At 38.1% G+C, this 17,425-nt stretch overlaps 1 protein-coding gene across 2 annotated transcripts in view; it reads left to right on the forward strand.

Moving 5' to 3' along the window:
• ZFP91 (ZFP91 zinc finger protein, atypical E3 ubiquitin ligase) overlaps positions 1 to 14,017 on the forward strand; it is a 29,128-nt gene extending 15,111 nt beyond the window's left edge. Inside the window, exons 3-11 of one of the 2 annotated variants that reach the window (XM_082659491.1) lie at positions 4,002 to 4,211; positions 4,467 to 4,503; positions 4,873 to 4,977; positions 5,884 to 6,018; positions 6,801 to 6,851; positions 7,276 to 7,354; positions 8,688 to 8,802; positions 10,980 to 11,079; positions 11,661 to 14,017. In XM_082659491.1, coding sequence (XP_082515617.1) covers positions 4,002 to 4,211; positions 4,467 to 4,503; positions 4,873 to 4,977; positions 5,884 to 6,018; positions 6,801 to 6,851; positions 7,276 to 7,354; positions 8,688 to 8,802; positions 10,980 to 11,079; positions 11,661 to 12,171 — 1,343 coding nt within the window. In that variant the 3' untranslated portion in view covers positions 12,172 to 14,017. The remainder of the gene's footprint in view (positions 1 to 4,001; positions 4,212 to 4,466; positions 4,504 to 4,872; positions 4,978 to 5,883; positions 6,019 to 6,800; positions 6,852 to 7,275; positions 7,355 to 8,687; positions 8,803 to 10,979; positions 11,080 to 11,660) is intronic. The other variant, XM_082659492.1, reaches the window with a different exon arrangement.
• The last annotated feature ends 3,408 nt before the right edge of the window (positions 14,018 to 17,425 follow it).

Raw genomic sequence — 17,425 nt, forward strand, 5'->3', positions numbered from 1 at the left:
GGGAAGTGGTTCCTCCTGGCCTTTTCTTTCACTGGGAGGTTTCTGACTACTAATTCAGTGTCTTCACTTCTTAGAAGTGTGTTCAGATTTTTGGTAATTTGAACCTCCTCTTTTTTTCCCCTCCCTCTAGCTAAAGGTTTGTCAATTTTGTTGATCTTTTCAAGGAACTAACTTTTGGTTTCATTGATTTTTCTCTGTTGGTCTACTATTTTCTTAGATATCTCTGCTCTACTCTTTATTTCCTTCGTTTTGCTAGCTTTGGGTTGGTTTGCTCCTTTCTGCCCCCTTTTTCTTTAAGGTGTGAAGTTAGGTTATTGATTAGACATGTGATTTTTTTTTTCTATTTTAATGTAGCCATTGATGTCTATAAATTTCCCTCAGAACACTGCTTTTTCTGCAGCCCATGTTTTATGATATGTTGTTCTTTTGTTTTGTGGTTGTGGTGGTGGTGGTTGGCCACACCCCATGGCAGGCAGGATCTTAGTTCCCCGACCAGAGATCGAACCCTTGCCCCCTGCAGTGGAAGCGTGGTGTCAGGGAAGTCCCTCAATCTTTTTAAATTACTTGAGTGGCTTAGTATATGGTCTACTCTGGAGAACCTTCTGTGTGTACTTGGGAAAATGGTGTATTCTGTTGTTTTGGGGTGAAGTATTATATATCTGTTAGGTTTAATTTTGTTTTAATAGTGTTGCTCAGGTCCTCATTTCCTATTTGAATTTCTGAGTAGTCATTTTATTCATTACTGAAAGTAAGATATTGAAGTTACCAAATTATCTTAGTAATACCTATTTCTCCCTTCAATTCTGTCATTTTTTGCTTCATATATTAGGTATGTATAGGTTTATAATTCTTGTATCTTCTTGATTGATTGACCCTTTTATTAATATACAGCGTCCCTCTTTGACTCTTAGAACAGTGTTTTGGCTTGCAGTCTGTTTTGTCTGATATTGATGGAGCCACTTGCTATCAGTTTGTTTCCCCCCAAAAGATGCTGAGTACCTGTGAATGTAACATTACTTGGAAGGAGGATGTGGAGTTTCTTGTCTGTGTAGAATTGTGTTTTTTTTTAGATTTGGGGGCATTTTTATCCTTTATTTCTCCAAGTATTCTTTCTGCTCCATTCTCTGCTCTCCTTCTGGAACTCTGTATGTTGATTGCTTAATGGTCCCCCACAGGTCTCTTCGTCTCTGTTAATTTTTCTTCATTCTTTTCTTTCTATTCTTCGGACTAGATGCTCTCAGTTGTGACCTGTCTTAAAGTTTGCTGATTTGTCTCCTTTCTCAGATCTGCTGTTTAATGATTGCAGATATTATACTTTTCAGCCCTAGAATTTCTGTTTCGTTCCTTTTTATAATTACTGTCTTTTTGTTGGCACTTTTCTATTTGTTGAGACATCATTCTCCTGATTTCCTTTAGTTCTTTGTCAGTGATTTCCTTTAGCTGTTTGACCATATTTTAAAAAATCATATTCTTTGTCTTGTGTGGTCTCTCTAAAGGCTCTGCTTGGTTAAGCTTGTGCCCAACATGTGATTTGACAGAGATTTCCTTACGTGGCTTGTTTAACTTTTTTCTTGCTTCAGTGTTTACTTGGTTGCTGTAAACCTATGACTATATCCCATAGTTCTTACAAAGTTGATTCTGGCAGGTGTGTGGTGTGTGTGTGTGTTTCTGAAAAGGGACATTTTTGCTGATGTCACTCTCTGACAATGCTTTGTTTTTAAACTATAGAGTTTTACGGAATGGGTATGTTATTCAATAAAATAGGCTATTATGCTCTATAAGGATAAGCAGTTCTCATCAAATTGCTGTTATTTGTCCAGTGGATAATATCCACAGCATGAGAAGATGTAGGCATACAGTCCTTTCATCGTGAAGTATAAAAGAGCTTTATTGAGTATAGGAAGTTATGGAATAGGTTTAAAGTCCAAATTAGCGTAGCTGGGTTGAGTAAAAGAAATAATTTTCTCCTCATTATTTAATGTTCAGTACTTTATGGAGGGTATTGAATTGCTCCCTTTGAAGAAATTTTCTTAAAAGCAGCCATGACCTACATGTAGAAGTCCTTGATTACTAGTCTCAAGACAGGATTTTAAAATCCAAGTCTGCTTAGATAACTTTGTGATCTTGAACAAGTTGTCTTCATTGGCATTCCAGTTACTTTAAGGGGAAAATTCATTGGATTGTACTTAGACTAGTTAATCTTTAAGATATTTTCAACTGTAAGCTTTTTATTATTATTATTTTGATACTTGAAGTAGCTCAGATAGTAGAAAGGTAAGAAAGACATTTTAATGGTGAAAGGGAAATCAAAGGAAACGTATATCTGATTTAACAATTATGTCTGTTTTTTTTAAAGTTCCCACTGCTATTCATATCTGCATTTCAAATGAATGTTATTTCATTACCTTAATATGTTCTCATAAAACTTTCAAACAGTGTAGTTAAAGCTGAAATATCCCCCAGTCACCACCTTGTTCCATAGTGGAGGAAACTATAGTTTTTCAGATCATTTTTTTAAAGGTTAAGCAAAAAAAATTACCATACTATATGTGTGTGTGTGTGTATGAAGTTTTATTTTTTCCATTTAACAACATTTTTGCCAGTAATTCCATGTCATTCTTTACAGATACCTCCATATGTTTTATTCTATCTTGGTGATATATCATGGTTTATTTATAAACAGTGGCTCCTTAATGTGGAGAGTTAGGTTGTTTCCATATTTTGGCTATTATAAACATGTTATAGTGAACCTCCATGTGCCAGTTCATTTTCCTAGGGTAGATACTTTGAGGTGGAATTACTGGAAGTATTTTTGGACCTTCCCCTGGAAGGTGACCAGTATTTATCTCAATTTCTTGAAATTTGTCCAGAAGTGTTGTTGTGATATATAGATATAAATACATAGATTTATTTATTTATACCACGGGTATACACACATATATATAATATTTGGACACTTTATGGATGTGGGTTTTATAAGTGTGATTATAGTTTTGTAGGGTAAATTCCTAGTAGTTGAAATGAACGTGAAAAGGTATATGTACTTATAATTTTGATAGATGTTGCCAGATTGTCCTTTATAGAAAGGTTTTGCTGGTGTTCACACTGTTATCTCTATTAAGAGTTCCTATTTTCCTACAGCCTTGCCAATACAAACATTTGGATCATTGCCAATATGCTACAGCAATATGATTTTCATTTGAGTTTCTCTTGTTATGAGTGGATTGAGCTTTGTTGTCATTGTTTTTGTTTGTTCATATATCTGAAAACCATATGTTTTTACTGAGTTGCCGTTTTTCTGTTGGGCTGTTAGACTTTGCTTATAGAGGAATTTGCCATGCAGAAAACTTTATATAGTCAGATGTATCAGTCTTAAGACCTAAATTCTGTGCTATTCTTAGAAAGGACTACCATTCTGAGATTATTAAAAGGATCTTCCATGGTCAATATAGGCTCACTTTTAATATACTAAGTAAAATTATTGAATAGAATCAAGGGAAGGCATTCCTACCATGGAATTCCTCTTTATGGAATTCCTCTTCAGTACTTACTTGAAGCATTGTTTGATTATTAAATCGTCTAGACGTGTGCTTCTTTCTTATAGTAGATCTGGTCTTTTTGGGACCACTCACTCAATTTAGTTTCTTCTGTCTTAGATCTAAAGGTTAAAATATAGAACAAAAGGTTAGATCTTAGGTATATTTCTCTTAGCATTATTTTTTAGTATATATATAAAATATACTATAAATGTAAAATAACTACTTTGCAACATACAAAGTTTTTTCTTTAGACTGATGACAATAAGGATAAGTTTTATCAAATTTTACTCTCGTCTTGTTGTTTCTATTATATCAGTAAAATTCTGAGGTTCCCCCCCGGGGTGGGGGGAGAAAAAAAACCATTTATCATCTTTCCATTGACTATATTTGTAAGAGTAGATATACAGAGATTGTTATTGGTTAACTATAAACTTTAAAAGAATGATGTATGTTTTCATTTAGATCCCAAGGAAGAGAAAGAGGAAGAAGGTTCTACCGTCCCTCAGGAAGTTTCCGTTGCTGCAACTAAGCCTAGCCGGGGCTGGCGTAGCAGTAGCAGGACATCTGCCTCTCGGCATCGTGACACAGAGAACACCCGAAGCTCTAGGTCCAAGACTGGTTCATTGCAACTCATCTGCAAGTCAGAACCAAATACAGATCAGCTTGATTATGGTACAGTGAATATAGAGTATGGTTATTTATTAACCAGTTGCCTGTTGATTTTAAACGTAATGTTGAACATTTACCAGAACAGCTTAACTTTCAGGGGTAAGTGTGGTGTTATAGGAAGGATTCCTTTTTGACATTTTGCAGATAATTCTTCTTTTGTGTAATTACCCTAGGCAGTAATTTGGTTTGAGCCTCTTGGCTGCAGAGAGAAAATATCTATTCCTACATAGATAAAGTTTTGTTTTGGACTTTTTCTAGATGTTGCAGAAGAGCATCAGTCTCCAGGTGGCATTAGGTAAGAAACTTTTCATATTTCGTATTTAAGCCCTTGGGGATGTAGAACACAGTCAGTCATATCACATGACTCAGAAGTTGTTTTCTACTTGAAATAATTGTCAGTTGTTTTTTAACTCTTAGTGTCACTGAGCCATCATTGCCTTGCCTTTAATGGAGTGATAACATGTCTAGGATTTATGTATTTTTTGTTTCAATTATTATTCTTTAGGATAAGCAGCTAGATTGCAGTCCAACTACACCATAAGCATGAAAATCCTAGATAACTTACTGTAAATCTTCAGCTACCTCTAAATAAATTACTGAATAAAATCAAGTCAGATATAATTCATACAGCTGGAATTTCTAACCTCTGTTTGCTTCTTTTTAGCAGTGATGAGGAGGAAGAGGAGGAAGACGAGATGTTGATCAGTGAAGAAGAAATACCGTTCAAAGATGATCCAAGGGATGAGACCTACAAACCCCACTTAGAAAGGTATGTCTCAGATTTGTCAGTGAAAAATAAGTTAGGAAAGCATCGTTGCATGCTTTTATTTCACCTTGTTGCCAAACTAATGGATATGAACTTAATTTTAAATGAGTAATTAATTATGCACTTGTTTTGCGAATCTAACATTATCTTATTACTCCCTCATATAGCCCTCTCTTCCATTTATAGAACTTTGTTTTGATCATATTCAGATTATTATGATGTCTGCCTGTTTTATCTTAAGGTATCATGAATTGCCTGAATACTTAGAATTTTTTACTTTTGTTTCTCTTTACAGCTATAGTGAGATTTGATTCTAAGGCATTGTTAGCTTGCGGAGGGGGCGGGTTGTCTCATAGGCTCTAAATATATGTATGATGTACATATGAGGAATAGCTGGCTGGAAACCACATTTCATGGACTGAGGAGCATAATTTTATTTTATTTTAATTTTTAAAATTTTGCATTTATTCATTTTATATATTATGAACATATTCTCTTTTTTAAATTTATTTTATTTATTTATTTTTGGTTGCCTTGGGTCTTCATTGCTGTGTGTGGGCTTTCTCTAGTTGTGGCGAGCGGGCTTTCTCTAGTTGTGGCAAGCAGGGGCTACTCTTCGTTACGGTGCACAGGCTTCTCATTGCGGTGGCTTCTCTTGTTGCGGAGCATGGGCTGTAGGCGTGTGGGCTTCAGTAGTTGCGGCGCGCGGGCTTAGTTGCTCCGCAGCATGTGGGATCTTCCCGGACCAGAATTGGCAGGCGATTCTTAACCACTGTGCCACCAGGGAAGCCTGAGGAGCATAATTTTATAATAAATCATTGATAACTCCTGGCTTTACCCTTTTGTCACAGTTGTCCTTGAAAGGGTCCTTTGCTGGATACCAGTATTGAAATGTATTTGTATTTTCAGGGAAACCCCAAAGCCACGGAGAAAATCAGGGAAGGTGAAAGAAGAGAAAGAGAAGAAAGAAATAAAAGTGGAAGTAGAGGTAGAGGTGAAAGAAGAAGAGAATGAAATTAGAGAAGATGAGGAGCCTCCTAGGAAGTGAGTAGGCAATTCCTACTAAAAATGGAAATTTAACAGATTTTCAAGCCACTAGTGGAAAAAGGGTAGGAGTGTGAGGAATGATATTGACATATGCATATTGCTGTCTCAAGCAGCTGACAATTTCATTGGAAAGACTCTGCTCAAAAGCTTCAAAAGTTTAATTCAAAGCAATACTTAAGAGACGTTCAGTTGAGTGGGTAGGACAATAATAGCTCTAGGGATGCCGAGGAGGTAGAGGCAGCAAGAAGAGTATGGCAAATATGGATCCTCAGAAGAGGGGCAAATAAAGCAAATGATGTAATAACCTTGATCAGGTGAAAACTTTTAGCTAACAATTATTTCCTGTTGCAGAAATAGCTTTTTTAAGTGTCTAGGCTTTTGTCTCTATTGCAAGGAGAGTCTAGTTTATGTTCTTAGGGTTTTTAGATAATAGACTTGTTTATTCTACTTTTTAAATTGATTAAATATAAGTGATAGACTTCTCACTGAAACAAGTCTTCAAGTAGTAACCTTGAGGTTTATCCAAATCTTCCATAGAAATGTGGAGTTTATGAAAGGTATATATTTTAACTTGTGGTGCAGACTTATTTGTAAGTGAAATTGCTTCAGAGTGAAATCTTTGTTTGGTTTGCCAGATATGTCTTTGGCTTTATGTATTCTGGGTTATCCTTTGTTTCTGCCACCTGCTCTTTGGTCTTGAGGGTATGTCCTCAGCTCTCCTTTACTATATAAGCTTCAATCTGGAATATGTGGACAGTTACTCTGCTCTTTAATTATAGGAGAGGAAGAAGGCGAAAAGATGACAAAAGTCCACGATTACCCAAAAGGAGGTGAGTAATTTATACTCCTGCTGTGTTGTGCCTTCTTTCTGGTGGTGGGCACTTCACTCACATGTTCAGCCCTCATAATTATCCTGTGGGAATGGCTAGTTAAAAATTTCACAAAAGCAACTTCATTAGTGTCCTTGATGCAGAGTTACTATGTTTTTATTTCCATTGCAGGATCTTAAAGTTTCTAAAAATTTTAACACTTCTTTGCCTTTTGGGGAGTTACTAGTTTGTTTTGTGCTCTTTTCTAAAAACTCTAAACATTTGGCAATTTCTGGTTACTTCTAACATAAATTCTGTGCAAGCTATAAACTTAGAGATTTTAATTCTTCATACTGTAAAATACCTATTCCCTATAGTGCAGTTTGGCCACTGTGCAGAATGCCTCTTTTCTGTTGCTAACTTTTCTCCTACATATTGCTAATAGAAAAAAGCCTCCAATCCAGTATGTCCGTTGTGAGATGGAAGGATGTGGAACTGTTCTTGCTCACCCTCGCTATTTGCAGGTCAGTGAAGTTGTTAAATAAGGTAGCCTTGCAGGTTACGTTCCATTTCTAGTTCTCATACTTCATGAGAGTTTACAATTTGTGGACTTGTGTAGGCTTTATCATTAAATGTGTAATGTCAAGGAAAATCTTTTTGTAAACATCAAATTACTTCAGTTGAGTTTCTGTTGTTGTTGTTTTTAAGTGATTTAGAACCTGAGCTTAAATATTTCCTTGGGATCTTGGAATATTCCAGTGTTCATGGTGTAAATACTCCTGATACAAGAAATGATTGTATAACAACACGCCAAGACACAGTGGAACAGATTTTATTTTAATGTGTATTTTTAAAGAATAAAATTAGCAACTAAAACCAATGACTTTTTGAATCCTATTTAGAATAAATTCTAAAATTTTTAGTTTTTAGGTGTTTTTTTTTAAGTGAGCAGGGTTTTTTAAAATAATTTTATAAATTGCTGTGCGTTCTGCATGTTTTTAAAAATTTATTTTTTATTTTATTTTATTTATTTTTGGCTGCTTTGGGTCTTCGTTGCTGCGTGTGAGTTTTCTCTAGTTGTGGTGAGCAGGGGCTACTCTTTGTTGCGGTGCATGGGCTTCTCATGGCGGTGGCTTCTCTTGTTGCGGAGCACGGGCTCTAGGCGTGTGGGCTTCAGTAGTTGTGGCTCGCGGGCTCTAGAGCACAGGCTCAGTAGTTGTGGTGCATGGACTTAGTTGCTCCGTGGCATGTGGGATCTTCCCGGACCAGAACTCGAACCCGTGTCCCCTGCATTGGCAGGCGGATTCTTAACCACCGCGTCACCAGGGAAGTCCCAGATTTTTTTTAATGAGTAAAGATACAGCTTGTATTTAGGTCTGGCAGAAAACATGAAGGTGAAATAATAATTACTAAAGCTTAAGAAGTGTTTGATCTTTATTTAGCAGCAAGTATAACATAGACTAAGGCCTTACTTTCTGATTCTGGTTCTACTATAATAATGATAGCTACACTTCTTTTGTCATGTACTATTTGCTGCACTAAGCACCGTACAATATATGATCTCTGTATTCCCACAACAACACTACAACACAGTTATCATTACCTCCATATAATACTTCCATCTGGAAGTATTATATTCTAAGATCATGCCACTAGTGAATGACAGACCTAGTCTGGAATCACCGTCTATCTGTTTCTGTAGCCTATGTTCGTAATCATTTTATTATACTGCTTCCTGTTCATATACAGAGTATTTGGTTTTCCTTCAGCACTTTTGACTTAGCAAAGGAATGAGCTAAGCTAAGCTTTCTGGAATCCTTATTTTTTATCCCCCTTCACTTTCTTTTACTGTTTTAGCACCACATTAAATATCAGCATTTGCTGAAGAAGAAATACGTATGTCCCCATCCCTCCTGTGGGCGACTCTTCAGGCTCCAGAAGCAACTTCTACGACATGCCAAACATCATACAGGTATTTTTTAAATAAAATGTTTATCAAGTAGCTAAATTCACTGATTCAACATCACCAAGTTTGTTTTACAGCTAAGAAACCAGAGGCTGAGCAACATTAGGTAACTTGCCTGTGGTCACACAGCTAGTTTTAGCAGAACCGGGGTTTTCTAATTCTGTCTCAGGTAAATAGATACTCGTAGTAACTACCTGGACTGAAAATGAGGAGTATGTGGAGAAAGCTGAAACGGGAAGGAGGGCTGCTCATCGTTCATGTTACCTACTGAGGAGCTCTCGACTTCTGCTCCTATTGGAATCGTAAAGGCTAGCTACTAAATTCACATGTAACCTCCTGTTGGAGGAGGAGCTATTGACTCAAAAAGAGAAACTGAATGTCTTTGTAATTCATGTTATAGAATGGATTCAGACGTCATTCATTTTTATCCACTTGACAGTCTCAGTGCAGTGTAGCTAATAGGAACAAATTAGGCTGGGTATTAGTGGTAATTGAGCATATGCCAAACACTTGATATTCTTAATAATCCTTGGAGGGTAAGACTAGGAATTCCAGTAGCAGAGATTTCATGTCTCTTGCACAAGGTTATACGGTCAGTGTCATATATATACCCTTTCCATCATTTACTAAATGTGTGACTTAGGAACGTTACTTAATTTCTTCTCACTTTTCCTCATTTGTAAAATAAAGCTAATAATGTTACCAGTAACACTGAGTTATTACAAGGTTGAAATGAGATAACCTATAAAGTGCTGTTTACTGCACAGGGCCGGGCACCTGATAGCACCGCAATTTAAACTCAGGTCTTAGTCACTCCAAAGTCTACTGTCTTTGCATTACACTATGTTTCTTCAGAGAGTATGCTGTCTCCACTGTTTCTTGATAGAAGCTGCCATTTCTCCACTGCTTCTCCCTGCTACACTGTTTTATCCTATAGAAAAGTAATTTATGACAACCAGTTTAGACTGTTTTAGTTAAATATTACAAGCCTACTATGACAAACAGTGTTTTAGAAATTCAGTCCATTCTAGATATTTATATTTGGTTGATACAGTTTTATGATGTCAGTGTTAGAGAGGTTTCCTTTTCCAAATTAGTGTTTACTGGCTCCCTTTGAAAATACAATTTATTTAAGCAAGTAGAATGCCCCACATGGGTTTGTCGTGCGACTGTGGAGCTGGAAAAGTGGACAAGACCTGAGAGATACTAAGAAATTGTCTCTGAGTTAGAAGTATGCATTTTTAGACCCTACCACTCATTATGTAGAACATAGACCAGACTTTAGCTCCATTAAGAGATGGAGAATCTCAGGCCTTGCCTTAGACCAACTGAATCAGCGTCTGCATCTAATAAGATCCCCAGGTGAGTCCTCAGTACATTCAAGTTTGAGGAAAACTTGACTCTTCTCCCACACTTGGTTTTAGAACTGTTTGGGATAGAATGTAAGATTAAATTGGATGCTGTTTGCCTTTTGACTTAGCCTTGTGTTTTTACGGCGACTATTTCTAGTAATTTTTAAGTGAAAGGCATAGAAAATGGGTAGTGGCCATTTATTCAACAAATGTATGTTGAGCATCTGTTTGTCCACTTTCTCCCCAACCAGTTGATAAGAAATTAAGTCCAGTGTTCCTTTGCCCCATAGAATTTTTGAGAGAAGTTTAAATTGTTTATCTTGGGTAACTTTTTAAAAAATCTGAAATAGAAGATATGAGTAGCACTTTATATTTGGGTCACTTTTCTTTAGGGAATGCCAACTTCTTTTGTTGTTGTTGAACGCTAGATTCTTTATATGTAAGCATTCAGCTTTCACAGTCTGTGAAAAAAGCTGTTTTAAGAATAAAAGTTATGTAAAATGTAGTTGTTTACTTGCTAACCAATTTATCCAAGGTCTGGATTACTGGTAAAATTGAGATTAGGATTCCAGTTCTCATATTTCTGTCTAGCTGTGTTTTTTATTTTTGTTTTTTAAAATAGGTTCGTATGCTACTGAAAGAATGGACTAAGAAGAGATAAAAATGATATTATTATAAGTTTTGTTTATCCAAAGTGCTTATATATTAAAAACAGTATTGCTTGTCCTCTAAATTCACCTGCCTGATCATCTGCTTGTTGTAAGCTAGGAAAAAATACTTAAGAGGGATTCTAAATGGAACACTAAATAACCACATTATTTTTCTTCTTAGATCAACGAGATTATATCTGTGAATACTGTGCTCGAGCCTTCAAGAGTTCCCACAATCTGGCAGTGCACCGGATGATTCACACTGGCGAGAAGCCATTACAGTGAGTACTTGTTTACTGGTGAACATCTGGGGTCTCAGTGCATATACCCCACTTGAGGGTTAGACCCTTTACAGACATTTCAGCCGGCACTGCTATTTTACTTCTACCAAATTAAAGAGTGGGTATTGGGCTTCCCTGGTGGCGCAGTGGTTGAGAGGCCGCCTGCCGATGCGGGGGACACGGATTTGTGTCCCAGTCTGGGAAGATCCCACGTGCCGCGGAGCGGCTGGGCCCGTGAGCCATGGCTGCTGAGCCTGCGCGTCCGGAGCCTGTGCTCCGCAACGGGAGAGGCCACAACAGTGAGAGGCCCGCGTACCGCAAAAAAAAAAAAAAAAAGAGTGGATATTGATTAGGGGAGCTACTTAGTCATGTTTTCTTTTGTTTTCCTCTTTTTCAAACAAACAGAAAGGGGAAAAAATCAGATTAGTTTTCTATCTATTAACTTTTCCTAATCTTTCACAAGAAGTATATATTACTGACTGTTGCTTATAAACGTAACCTCTCAATTCTCACCCTGACGCTAAATTAGAGTCTCTTTATTTCTCTATTTGATCAGCTATTTCGTTTTTCACTCTCCTTAGATGCGAGATCTGTGGATTCACTTGCCGGCAAAAGGCATCCCTTAACTGGCACATGAAGAAGCATGATGCAGACTCCTTCTACCAGTTTTCTTGCAATATCTGTGGCAAAAAATTTGAGAAGAAGGACAGCGTAGTGGCTCACAAAGCAAAAAGCCACCCTGAGGTGCTGATTGCCGAAGCTCTGGCTGCCAATGCAGGCGCCCTCATCACCAGCACAGATATCTTGGGCACTAATCCAGAGTCCCTGACACAACCTGCAGACGGTCAGGGTCTTCCTCTTCTTCCTGAGCCCTTGGGAAACTCCACGTCTGGAGAGTGCCTTCTGCTAGAAGCTGAAGGGATGTCAAAGTCATATTGTAGTGGGACAGAACGGGTGAGCCTGATGGCTGATGGGAAGATCTTTGTGGGAAGTGGCAGCAGTGGGGGCACTGAAGGGCTGGTCATGAACTCGGATATACTCGGTGCTACCACAGAGGTTCTGATTGAAGATTCAGACTCTACTGGACCTTAGAGGAAGGGAAGACTTTGGGCACTGGGACAGCTAAGACTTTGTATTTAAAAGACAAAAAGGACAAAAAAAAAAAAATTTAAAGCATTTAAAATCTAGTAAAATAACTGAAGGGCCTGCTTTTTCCATTGTGGATCACAGCACACGTGCGCACACACACGCGCACACACACACACGCACACACACACACATCCCCTCTTCTCCCTCTGTTGTCCCCTTTATAAAATTGATGTTGCCTTTACCAGAAAGCTAGACAAAGAAAAAGCAGCAGCAGCTCTTAAAGTAACGGTTATTCTTATACTCAGTTCCAGCCAGGCAGACTTCCTGCTCATCAGCAGATCCCCCTTTTCAGCCTGTAACTCTGATGTGCTCTGGATCAGCTTTTAACTCTTAATAATATATTAATATTCTCTAAACCCCTTCTCCTCCTTTACTGCTTCCCTATGGTTCTGGCTTCTATCCCCTGCAGCACATTTATCTTCAAAGTATCATATACTTCTAATCTCTGGAGGCTGGCAGCTTGACTTGGCACTTTAGGGCCCCTTAGCAGGGTGAGCTGTTAAAACAGCACACATCTCTCACCCCCTTTCCCTCTATTCCCCCTGGGTTTAGGAAAGGAAGGATACATGGGGACCACCTCCTGCCTCTTCACCTCACCACCTTCCTCAGTCCCCCTCCCAACACCTCCATAAGGTTCTCAGTGGTGCTCACTTGCTTTGCAAGCAGGCTCCCAACAGGGAGGGAACTACTGTCTACATGGTCTCTCTGACCATAAGACAGGGTTCTATATCAGTGAGAAAAGTCCCAGACTAGTGGCAGAAATTTGCACTTTGAACATGTGTGTTTTTGTGTTGTGGAACCTGAGATTCCTTATTTATTAACAAAGTCTGATTTCTCTTTTTTTTTTTGTCTTTGTTGCTATATTTTGTGGGGCTGGGAGAGATTAGATTATTCTGACATGGGGTCCTTTGCATAAGAGGTACTTGTAGAAGGCAAGATATAGGGTTGAAGAAGCACAGCCAGCCTCTAAAATCATAGCTCTCTAGTGGCCTTTAAAGAAAGCTGGTCCTCAGCACTAACAAAATCACTACAGTAGCCTAGTGCTTTTCCGGAAACCTCTTTAGGGAAGGATGTTAGGTTTGTGGTAATTAGTGGTCTGAGTTTTTAGAGCATCGAGATTTAGGAATTTTGAGGGGGTCAGGAAGGTTGTTCAGGGTCTGAATTATAGATAAAAGGTTTTCTCTTGTGAATTTGTTGATTTTCTTTTTTGTCCCCATCATTTCTTTGTACAGACCTCCCTGTTACCCCAGCTCTGGCCCCTTGCTTGCTTTGGCTTTGGCTTTGGCTTTGGCTTTGCTTTGCTTTATCATTGGTTGATTCCAGCTCCCAATTAGTGAAGGACACTGCCATCAGTGAAGGAATAGTCTGAGTCATACAGTTGTAAGTAAAAGAAAATTGCTCTGTTTTGTTTCCCTTTTAATAACACTTCAGAAGAAGAAAACCTTCAACAAAGTTAATAATCTGTATAATGCTTTGGTTTTCACCTGAAGTTGTAGGAATTATCATTTCCCTCGAGGTAGGGATTTTCATGGGGTGGATTACTTACTGTCCATGGGAAAGACAGTTTTGTACAACTTCATAACTTCCAGAAGACCAAAAGCATATTTTGGCCCATTTTTAGAGAATTAGAAGGGCAGTCTCTCCTACGTACCTCAGAAACTGGAATTAAAGGCTTGCCCTATTCATTGTTTGTCAGAAATGTATGATGGCTGTTGGAAAGAATGAAGTTTTGCTGAGAACAAAATAAGGAACAGCTTGTTTTTCACAAACACTAAAACTACAAAGTTTATCAGTTTTCTCTTTTGATTTTTTTTTTTCCCCAAGAAGAAGGGTAACAAAACGTCATCTCTGAAAGAGGCTTACTTTACACCCACCTAGTGTCAGTGGTTGGGATGCCAGGGAATAGGGAGTGAAACACCTACAGTGAGCAGTCTTAAATGTACTGTTGTTTCTTTTCAGTGTTGCAGATTTGCCATCCCCTTCAGTGTGAGGGTAGAAAATGGAATAAGGTTAGAAGGGATATAGAGTATGCTTTCCTGCCCACAGTAAGGATTTGGAGATGACTTTGGTATGTTGAGTAAATTTGAAAATATTATAAGATTGACTGGATGGGTCTAAAACAAAGTTGTTCCACTCCCGTATTAAGTCCATTTTGTACCGTTTCACTAGCTAGCATCTATACCCCACTTTACTTTTTGTCTTTGTCACATTTATCTTATCCTTTGTCTCCATAAATTACATTTGCAGTTGTTAGTCATCAGATGTTTTAGCCACCTACACAAAAGCAAACTGCATTTAAAAAAAAAAAAACTTTATGAGATAGAGGGAAAATATATTCTTCCCTGTATCACACTCCTCCCCACCAAAAGCAGCTAGCTAGTTCTCAGAAACTTTCTCCTTTCTCTGTTTTTTACTCATCTTCATTTGCCTGTAATTTGTTTAAATAAATTATTACAGCAGTTTGCGATAAATTTTAAAATATTTTTCACAGACTTAAGATTTTTTCCTTTTGAGAAAAGGGGTGCTAGCAAAGTAAAGAGTTGGTTAAAGTAAACTATCTTATACTAGATTCTTTTCCCTTTTCCATTCTGCTCCTCATACGTTTACTTCATTGTCCTTCTAAGGAACTCTTAATCTTAAAATTCTACATTTCCTACTCTTTTTTTTTTTTTTTTTTGCGATACGCAACCCTCTCACTGTTGTGGCCTCTCCCGTTGCGGAGCACAGGCTCCGGACGCGCAGGCTCAGCGGCCATGGCTCATGGGCCCAGCCGCTCCGCGGCACGTGGGATCTTCCCGGACCGGGGCACGAACCCGTGTCCCCTGCATCGGCAGGCGGACCCTCAACCACTGCGCCACCAGGGAAGCCCAACATTTCCTACTGTTAATCAAATTCTGCTACCTTTTTAATAACTCTTCCCACAGCATGTTCTCCATCTTGAATTAGCAATTCTAAATTCTGAAAATGTACTTAATACAAATATTATTTCTACAAGATATAGAAATACATCTTGTAGAAATACATCTTTCCCCTTGTTTGTGGTTGCCCAGAGTTATTTTGTAAAATTGAGACTTAATATGCTTCAGAGAATTTAGATAAACACTGGCCAAGATTACTGGGAGTAAAAATAGATACATTGAGGTATGGAAAAGCAGTCACATAGAGCACTTGAACTTCCTTAGAACCTGTTTGGAGAAAAAAATATAAAGAGTGTACTAAACCTAACTAAAGTTATTACAGTCCGGCTGTTCGAAGCACCATTTTTCCCTCCTGTCTTTTTCCCACTTTCCAGTGTACTCAAGAAAACTGAAAAATTGTAATGAATCAATTTAAAATATTTTATTTCCTAGAAGCCTTTTTTGCCTGTTGTAATATGCAGGACCCTTCTCCTTTGGTGGGAGAGACAGGTAGTTACCTGAATCTAGGTTGAAAAGGTTATGTAAAAAGAAATTATAATAAAAGGGATACTCTGCTTTTCAAATCCTTGTTTTCTCTTAATCTAGGTAAGGCATATCCAAAATAAATATGTAAAGAAGAAAAATAAAAGTTGTCTTCATGGAAGCAACTGGTCTTCCTTGGTTGTACTGAGTTGCAGTTATCCTGGGGTGAAATAATTGATGCTGCCAAATAAGAAAAACAAGTGCCCTCAGAGCAGGTTTTATGTGGCGGATACTGTTGTTTGCTCTTGTTGAGAATCAGGTAGTTAACTTTTGACTTAGTTCAGTTCTTGATTTCTAATGCTGAGATGCTATATGATCCTATGATCATTTGACAAAGTTGGAAATCCTTTCCATGTTTCAACCTTAGGAAAGGTGGATTCTTAATCTAGTAAAGAGAACGTTAAGGAAGCTGTGGGGTTAATTTTGCTCTGATAATGACAAAACCCTGATAGCATTTAATATCAGTGCCTCTTCACAAAACTCGATGTCCATACAAAGTTTAAAAAAAAAAAAAAGTAGAATCCTCCTACCTTCTTAAAAAGCCTACTGTGACAGCCACCCCAGCCTCATTTCTTTCTCCCCTATGTCCCTCGATTATTGCTTTTTTTTTTTTTTTTTTTTTTGCAGTACGCGGGCCTCTCACTGCTGTGGCCTCTCCCGTTGTGGAGCACAGGCTCCGGACGCGCAAGCTCAGCAGCAATGGCTCACGGGCCCAGCCGCTCTGTGGCATGTGGGATCTTCCCGGACCAGGGCACGAACCCGTGTCCCCTGCATCAGCAGGTGGACTCTCAACCACTGTGCCACCAGGGAAGCCCCCTCGATTATTGTTTATGTATGGAAATTTCCCCCTGAGAAGGCATGTGTTTCAATTTAGAGGTAATGTCCATGATACAAAATAGTGAAAACTGATTCATTTGGGGATGAAACTTGTAACTCTTACCCAATTGGCATCATCCTCTAACCTACAGAGTTAAATGCAATAGAACAACAACTCTCCAAGTGCTTTTAAACTCTGCCTTCATTTCACAGTCCAGCTCATTCTCTTATTTTGTTAAGAAGCAATGTGGTATGACTGGGATAAGGAAGAAAAAGAAAAGCATGTTGTCACTTAAGTGAGACTGCCTCAGAAATGTTACCAAGTCAGGGTTGGGTGTTTCCTGTCCTTTGGAAGAGAACAGGCCTAAAACAGTACCTTCCTCATCCTATAGCTACAAGGAAGGCACCATGATTGAGATTACAGATGCTTCCTTAACTGATTTTTAATCAAGTGTAAATTTAAATACTCAGCAAAAGGATGGGAATGAAAAAATGCTGTAGTTTTACAGGATCTATTTCATGTAAACTTTGTGTCTTGGAACAAAATATGAACTACCTAGAGAATGATATTGGAAACTCAGTGGGAGGAACAGTTATAGAATCAAAGACCTATATTTAAATTTTGAACCTAGTTATTAGATTTTGTGCACATTATTTAATTTCCTTAAGCCTCCATTTCTTATGTAAAATGAGGAAACTATCTTGTAGAATTATTCTAAAGATCAAATAAAGGCTTTAAAGCTGTTAGCAGTGTCTGGCCTAGGGTAGATGCTTAATGAATGGCAGCTATATCAATAATAATAACTTAATATTATTGAATAATTTACCAGGCCAAGAAAGAAAAGGACATGGGGAGCACAGAGAGGGTGATAGTAAAATGAACTGATTATAAGTGTGTATAAATAGATTCCATCAGGCAGGGGTGTCATGAGGATCAGCGT

Source organism: Grampus griseus (genome assembly GCF_964374135.1).
Source record: "Grampus griseus genome assembly, chromosome: 8".
NCBI classification, from domain to species: Eukaryota; Metazoa; Chordata; class Mammalia; order Artiodactyla; family Delphinidae; genus Grampus; species Grampus griseus.